The 7799-nt window shown below is 44.0% G+C and overlaps 1 protein-coding gene across 1 annotated transcript; it reads left to right on the top strand.

Annotated features, from left to right (window-relative positions):
- The first annotated feature begins 4414 nt into the window (after positions 1–4414).
- Positions 4415–6729, top strand: LOC146707002 (zinc finger MYM-type protein 1-like). The gene has a single exon (XM_085458322.1). It carries the CDS (start codon positions 4749–4751, stop codon positions 6594–6596), a length of 1848 nt encoding a protein of 615 aa, XP_085314448.1. The 5' UTR covers positions 4415–4748; the 3' UTR covers positions 6597–6729.
- The last annotated feature ends 1070 nt before the right edge of the window (positions 6730–7799 follow it).

The following is a 7799-nucleotide window of genomic DNA, read 5'->3' as shown; positions in this document are numbered from 1 at the left end:
CGCAAACACTGGAGCCCGGAAAACAACAGAACAAAAACAGGCTCACGACAGGCACAGGCGGCCAGGAAAAACAGTTTCTACAAAGTTCAGGGGGCCGGCCCGGAGGTTGACAGCACAACAGTCCAAAACAGTTCAGGTCCGGAGGCCAGCCGCAACAACGGCAACGATGTCCAGCCAATGGCCTGTAAGGTGGCCGGACAGGGCGAGGACGTGCAGGCCGGACAGGGCGAGGGGAGGCAGAACTAGACGGCATGGAGACCTCAGGCGCAGACGAAGCAAGACGGGGTGAGGCAGGACCAGGCGACGCTGAAGGCGAAGACACGGAGGCTGGACTAGGTGATGCAGAGGCTGAAGCAGAGGCTGCTGCAGGCGAGGATGACGAGGCTGAAGCTGGACCAGGCGAAGCTGAAGCTGTAGCTGAAGCTGGACCAGGCAAAGCTGAAGACTCGGAGGCAGGACCAGGCGAAGCTGAAGACTCGGAGGCGGGACCAAGCGAAGCTGAAGACTCGGAGGCGGGACCAGACAAGGATGAAGACTCGCAGGCTGGACTAGACGAGGATGAAGACTCAGAGGCTGGACCAGACGAGGATGGCGCTGCAGGCGACGGTGTGGGAGCCGCAAGTGGTGGCGCTGCAGGCGAGGCAGGTTGCTGGACGGGCCCCTCGGACCCTCCAGCGGAGACAGGCTGCTGGACGGGCCCCTCGGACCCTCCAGCGGAGGCGGAAGGCTGAAAGGGCCCCTCGGACCCTTCAGCGGAGACGAAAGGCTGTACAGGCTCCTCGGACCCTTCAGCGAGGACGGAGGATGGCTGGCGCGGTTCTCCAGAACCCCCCGCGGGAATAACAGACAGCAGGATGAGCCCGTCGGACTCTCCAGCGGGAACAGGCGGCTGAAGTGGTTCCTCGGACCCTCCAGCGTGAACAGGTGGCTGAAGCGGTTCCTCGGACCCTCCCGCGGAGACAGAAGACGGCTGGAGCGGTTCTCCAGAACCCCCAGCAGGAACAACAGGTGGCAGAACAGATGATTGAGGAGAGGAGTGACAGTGGCGTTGTTTCCTTCTGGATGAGGGAACAGGAACCGGTGGAGAAATGGAGACCTCCTCCTGATCCTCCGACCACATAGCCCTGTTGTTAATAATTTTAACAACACTACGTACGACTCTGGATACTGTAGCTCCTGTGAAAACTAAGGTCTCTAAACAGAAGTACCTGACTCTGTGGTATAATTCTCAAACATGTAGCCTAAAGCAGATGACTCGTAATCTGGAGAGGAAATGGCGTGTCACAAATTTAGAGGATCATCATTTAGCCTGGAGAAATAGTTTGTTGCTTTATAAGAAAGCCCTCCGCAAAGCCGGAACATCTTACTATTCGTCACTGATTGAAGAAAATAAGAACAACTCCAGGTTTCTCTTCAGCACTGTAGCCAGGCTGACAAAAGGTCAGAGCTCTTTTGAGCCAACCATCCCTTTAACGTTAACTAGTAATGACTTCATGAACTTCTTCACAAATAAAATTTTTATCATTAGAGAAAGAATTACCAATAATCATCCCACAGATGTAATATTATCTACAGCTACTCTTAGTACCATCGATGTTAAGTTAGACTCTTTTTCTCCAATTGATCTTTCTGAGTTAACGTCAATAATTACTTCCTCCAAACCATCAACGTGTCTTTTAGACCCCATTCCTACAAAACTGCTCAAAGAAGTCCTGCCATTAATTAATTCTTCGATCTTAAATATGATCAACCTATCTTTAATAATCGGCTATGTACCACAGGCCTTCAAGGTGGCTGTAGTTAAACCTTTACTCAAAAAGCCATCTCTAGACCCAGCAGTCTTAGCTAATTATAGGCCAATCTCCAACCTTCCTTTCATATCAAAAATCCTTGAAAGAGTAGTTGTCAAACAGCTAACAGATCATCTGCAGAGGAATGGCTTATTTGAAGAGTTTCAGTCAGGTTTCAGAGCTCAGCACAGCACAGAAACAGCTTTAGTAAAGGTTACAAATGATCTTCTTATGGCCTCTGACAGTGGACTCATCTCTGTGCTTGTCCTGCTAGACCTCAGTGCAGCGTTCGATACTGTCGACCATAATATCCTATTAGAGCGATTAGAACATGCTGTAGGTATTACAGGTACTGCGCTGCAGTGGTTTGTATCACATCTATCTAATAGACTCCAGTTTGTGCATGTAAATGGAGAATCCTCTTCACACACTGAGGTTAATTATGGAGTTCCACAGGGTTCAGTGCTAGGACCAATTCTGTTTATATTATACATGCTTCCCTTAGGCAGTATCATTAGAAGACATACTATACATTTTCACTGCTATGCAGATGACACCAAGCTCTATCTATCCATGAAGCCAGATAACACACACCAATGAGTTAAACTGCAGGAATGTCTTAAAGACATAAAGACCTGGATTGGCGCTAACTTTCTTAATTCAGATCAAACTGAGGTTATTGTACTTGGCCCTGAAAAGCTTAGAAATATGGTATCTAAGCAGATTCTTACTCTGGATGGCATTACCTTGGCCTCCAGTAACACTGTGAGGAACCTTGGAGTCATTTTTGACCAGGACATGTCCTTCAACGCACATATTAAACAAATATGTAAGACTGCGTTCTTCCATTTGCGCAACATCTCTAAAATTAGAAATATCCTGTCTCAGAGTGACGCTGAAGAACTAATTCATGCATTTATTACTTCCAGGCTGGACGGCTGTAATTCATTATTATCAGGAAGTCCTAAAAACTCCCTGAAAAGCCTTCAGCTAATCCAAAATGCTGCAGCAAGAGTCCTGACAGGGACTAGAAAGAGAGAGCATATTTCTCCTGTTTTGGCTTCCCTTCATTGGCTTCCTGTTAAATCCAGAATTGAATTCAAAATCCTGCTCCTCACATACAAGGTCTTAAATAATCAGGCCCCATCTTATCTTAATGACCTTGTAGTACCATATCACCCTATTAGAGCACTTCGCTCTCGCTCTGCAGGCCTACTTGTTGTTCCTAGAGTATTTAAAAGTAGAATGGGAGGCAGAGCCTTCAGTTTTCAGGCCCCTCTTCTGTGGAACCAGCTTCCAGTTTGGATTCAGGAGACAGACACCAGTGGCGTCGTTAGGCCTATTTTAGGGGTGCTGAAGCCTCCCTAAAATATTCTTAAGCCCCCCTAAATAATTTGGTGGGGTTTTTTTTTTTTTTTTTTTTTTTTTTTTTTTTAACTTATTCGATTTTTTTTTTACAGAACTTGCAGACAAATTCAATATAAAGATGCAGGAATATGAGTTTAAAGAAATAATAATATAAACCTGTCGCTATTCACACAAATATGATCATAACTCGGTTGGTCCCTTTCGCTTTACATTGTTAAGGTAGCGTCAGTGCTTCGTTATCCAATCCCTTCCAGTTGTTCACAGGGGACATCCACATGACTGAAAATCCAGTCCTCGTTTTCACTGCTACTTTACACTCCGCTCGTATACACCTGCAGAAACACTAGCGTGCATGTGGCAAACGGCAAGAAATCATGGATATACGCAAGTTTTTCAAGAAAGTAAGTCTTCATCACTGGCTGGTAGTAACAATTAGTTAGCTCCAGCTAACAGCAGAGAGTCCCATGTAAATAATGAACCAGGTGCTCCCCATTTTGTAAATAAAAACCTGGCTAGCGCACTAAGTTAAATTGTTAGCATAATGTTAATTTCTGTCACTCGTTTTAGCTCTGAAAAATCCAGCTGAGCTCATTCAGGTATGGTTATCATCAGTGGAAATAATAATAATCACTCCATCCCCATTAACCTGTAGGAGTCAGGGCAGAGGAGCACAGAGAGGCAGAGGGGAGAGACGTCTGCTGGAGAGGTGAGTCAAAGGACGGAGTCATTTGTGATGGAGACAGTCTGATTAGAATTTTATGGGACTCAATATGGATATGAAATATGAAACATTTCAGTCACGGTACAACATATAAGACCTGTTTAACTTGAGCTTTTATTTAGGAGAGTCAAGGTTAGAAAGTGGAGAGAGCAAAGAGAGAGATATGTATATAAGTCAAATTAGCCTGACTCACATATTTTTGAGGGTTCTATTTTAATATTACTTCAATTCAAGTAATTTAGTAATATTTTTCAGGGCTTTAAATTGCAACCATTTTAGTCACATGCGTGCTCAAAATATAATGTTTGTAACTTCAAAATATTTGGGAGCAACAAATTACTGTGGAGCGGGAGCAGAAGTCATGATATTAGCAATTTACATTACAATTCAGTATGTTTTAATGTATCTTGAAGGGTGAGGCAGAAGGAGTGGCTGAGGGAGAAAAAGGTCAACAGGCAAGTTCAAGTCAGAGAGAGCAAGGAGAGACAGAGGAGCTGCAGCAAATAGATCGAGAGGCAGAGAAAGATCAAGTTATTACAGAGAGAGGAGAGCAAACAGGCCAAGAGAGGGAAAATGATGAAGCAGCTGCAGCAACTCATTCTACTACAGGGTTTGATTTAGGTGACAAAGACACAGGGCCCAGACAGGTGAAGCTGAAGAGCTATCCACATGATACTTTTGGTACACAGAAGCGAGCATTTAACCACAGCTGGTTTGAAAAGCACAACTGGTTAGAATATTCAGTCAACCAGAATGCAGCTTTCTGCTTCCCATGTAGAGTGTTTGGCAAAAACATCAAACATGATAGTTTGGTCAGTAACGGTTGCAAGAACTGGAAGAAAGCTTTAGTCATCTTTGGCAAGCATGAGATGGCACAAACACATAAGGACAGTGTTGTTACATGGAAAAGCTACCAGGGAACTAGCAAACAGGGAAACGTTGCACAGATGATAGCAACTGCAAATGTGAGTGAGATAGTCGAAAGAAGAGAGTATCTCAGACGAATTGTTGCAGTCACCTCTATGTTAGGGAGACAGGGACTCCCTTTTCGTGGTCATGATGAAGGTGAAGACAGCCCAAACAGAGGGAATTTTCTTGCGTGCATGGAGCTTTTGAAGGAGTTTGATCCTTTTCTTCAAAAACATAATCCCCCATCAAATGCACAGTATATCTCACCAACATCCCAGAATGACATGATTGACTGTTGTGCCCAGGAAGTTACTAGTGTCATTGTATCTGAAATGACAAAGTCTAAAGTCTATTCCATCATGGTGGATGAGGCAAGGGATAAAAAGGCAGAGCAGTTAGCTGTTTGTGTCAGGTACGTGTCAGAGGGGGCAGTGAAGGAGCGTTTCCTTGCACTTGCAGAGATAAAATCATTTGATGCCCAGTCCATTGCAAATGAGATTCAGCAGCAGATCCAAAACTATGGTCTTGCAGAGCTTAAGTGTGTAGCACAAACATATGATGGTGCAGCCGTTATGAGTGGCTCCACTGGAGGTGTACAAGCACATTTTAGAAGGCTCCATCCTGAGGCTATCTATGTGCATTGTTATGCTCATCAACTCAACCTGGTTTTGTACAATACTTGCAAGGCTGTCCCAGAGGCTGTGGAGCTTTTCAGCTTGTTGGAGTGTGTGTATTCTTTCTTCAGCACCTCCCTAGTCAATCATCATAAGTTCATGGAGACTCAGGCAAAGCTTGGATTGACAAAAACTGAGCTTGTGCAACTTTCAAACACTCGCTGGGCATGTCAGTTGCGATCAATCAGTGCAGTTCTTGAGACATTGCCTGCCATTTTGGAGTGCCTATCTGCAATTGGATCCCCCATAGCTGTTGGTCTCAGAGCAAAGCTCTACAAGTTCTCAGCAGTCTATGCACTACTGATGTTTCAGTCGATTCTGTCTGTAACCGAAGGACTCCACAAATTCCTGCAGAAAGAGACTTTAGACCTGGCAGAAGCTTTTATCTGCAAACAAGCTGTGTGTGACACACTTAAGGGCAAACACTCAGATGCATTTGCTACAGAGCTGTATGAGAAAACCAAGGCCCTGTGTAACACCCACAGTATCCCTGAACCAGGTGCCAAGACAAGGCACAAACAGAGGAAAATGGAGGATTTTGTCCTGGAGGCAACTGTGGGTTCACGCACTGAATTGAACAACTCAGACACATTGAAAAGAGAGTTACTTTTCCCTTGTGTGGATCGGATGGTTGGCGAGCTTGATCAAAGATTTTGCAGTGTAGATGCAGGGCTGCTAAAAGGCGTCCAGGCATGCAGTCCTAAATCTGAGAACTTCTTGAGTGAACCACACTTGAATGAACTTGCAAAGCACTACAGACTTGACCTGAAAAAAGAGGAGGTTCTGGTGGCCAGAAACTTTCTTACCCGGAAAACAGAGGCTGGATGTCCACCCAAAAATATGTTGTCTGTGTACAACCTCCTTGATTCAGACATGTTTCCCTCTCTGAAGGCAACCATCCAAGTTGCCCTAACAGTGCCTGTCAGCAGCTGCTCGTGCGAACGGTCCTTTAGTGCACTGCGTCGGCTGCACTCCTGGCTGCGTCAAACAATGGGTCAGAAAAGACTTCACAGTCTTGCAGTCATGTCTATTGAAAAAGACACGCTTCAGCATCTGAGTCACAACAGAGTGATTGACCGATTTGCCACTCTTAAAAACAGACGTCATTCTTTGATGCTTCCACCCACCAAGTAACTGGTGATTGCAGCCAGAAAAATGTACTTTTTTATTTTCAGTTTTTTTCTTGTTATTGATGCAGCAAACACATTTCCTCTGTTTTTTTGTTGTACTGTATTATAAAGCAGACTGAAATAAAACAATAGATCTATTGGTGGCCTAGGATGTTTAATCTGTCCAAAAAAGTAGGAAAACAATTTCTCAGTCTTTGTTTTCTGTTTGTGAAATTTTGTGCTCATTCACTACGTTCGTTCATGTCGTGTGCATCTCTTGGGGGCTAAGCCCCCCCTGTCCTTAAAACCTAGTGACACCCCTGACAGACACTATCTCTACTTTTAAGATTAGGCTTCAAACTTTCCTTTTTGCTAAAGCATATAGTTAGGGCTGGACCAGGTGACCCTGAATCCTCCCTTAGTTATGCTGCAATAGACGTAGGCTGCCGGGGGATTCCCATGATGCATTGAGTTTTTCCTTTCCAGTCACCTTTCTCACTCACTATGTATTACAGTTTTTTACAGACGCTAGGACACATTTCTCAATACTTAGGTCACTTTTGCAAAACTCCTCACACAGTGAGCACAACAGAAGTCTATGTGGGCTAAACTGAGGACCAGTTATCATTGTTTTGGCACAAAATGCATTCAATGACTACATCTCTCAAATTTCATGAATTATCTTCTCACTCAGACACAACAACTGCCAAAAACCTTTGTACGTACAGGACACTTTGCATGTGCTTACATACTGTTTTCAAAACTGTTAAACTTATGGCCAAAACAATAACACAATGCAAAACTTAAAAAGACAGCAAAATCCAACAGCAATATTTTATGGAAACATATTTTAAATCTAAAAATGCAGTTTAACCAGCCACAGCTGATTCTCATTGTAGATGAACATCTGCACAGGTGTTACTGCTTCAATTGTTCAACTCCTTCAATTCTGGCAGCCAGAAGATTCTTTCCTAGGTGTATTGCCCTAGATGACATAAGATGTGATGTGGATGAGAACCTGTGGCCAAATGGAGAAGACCGAGTAGATTAGCATTGCTATTGTATGTGTATCAGTGGATGGTGTGTATACAAATTCTTGTATTTTGGGATTACTTAGTGCAAAAAAGATAAAAATACATAAACAAATATTAACGAATTCTGCATGATGTCTGATTCATTCCAGTAACATATACTGAAATTATAAACAGAGATGTGTCCTTGTTTTACA

This window comes from Copadichromis virginalis, linkage group LG6 (genome assembly GCF_057382275.1).
Source record: "Copadichromis virginalis isolate Kocher_CV1m ecotype Utaka linkage group LG6, C_Virginalis_male_GT1.1, whole genome shotgun sequence".
NCBI classification, from domain to species: domain Eukaryota; kingdom Metazoa; phylum Chordata; class Actinopteri; order Cichliformes; family Cichlidae; genus Copadichromis; species Copadichromis virginalis.
The sequence above is the reverse complement of the archived record's forward strand: the minus strand, read 5'-3'. Positions and strand labels throughout refer to the sequence as shown.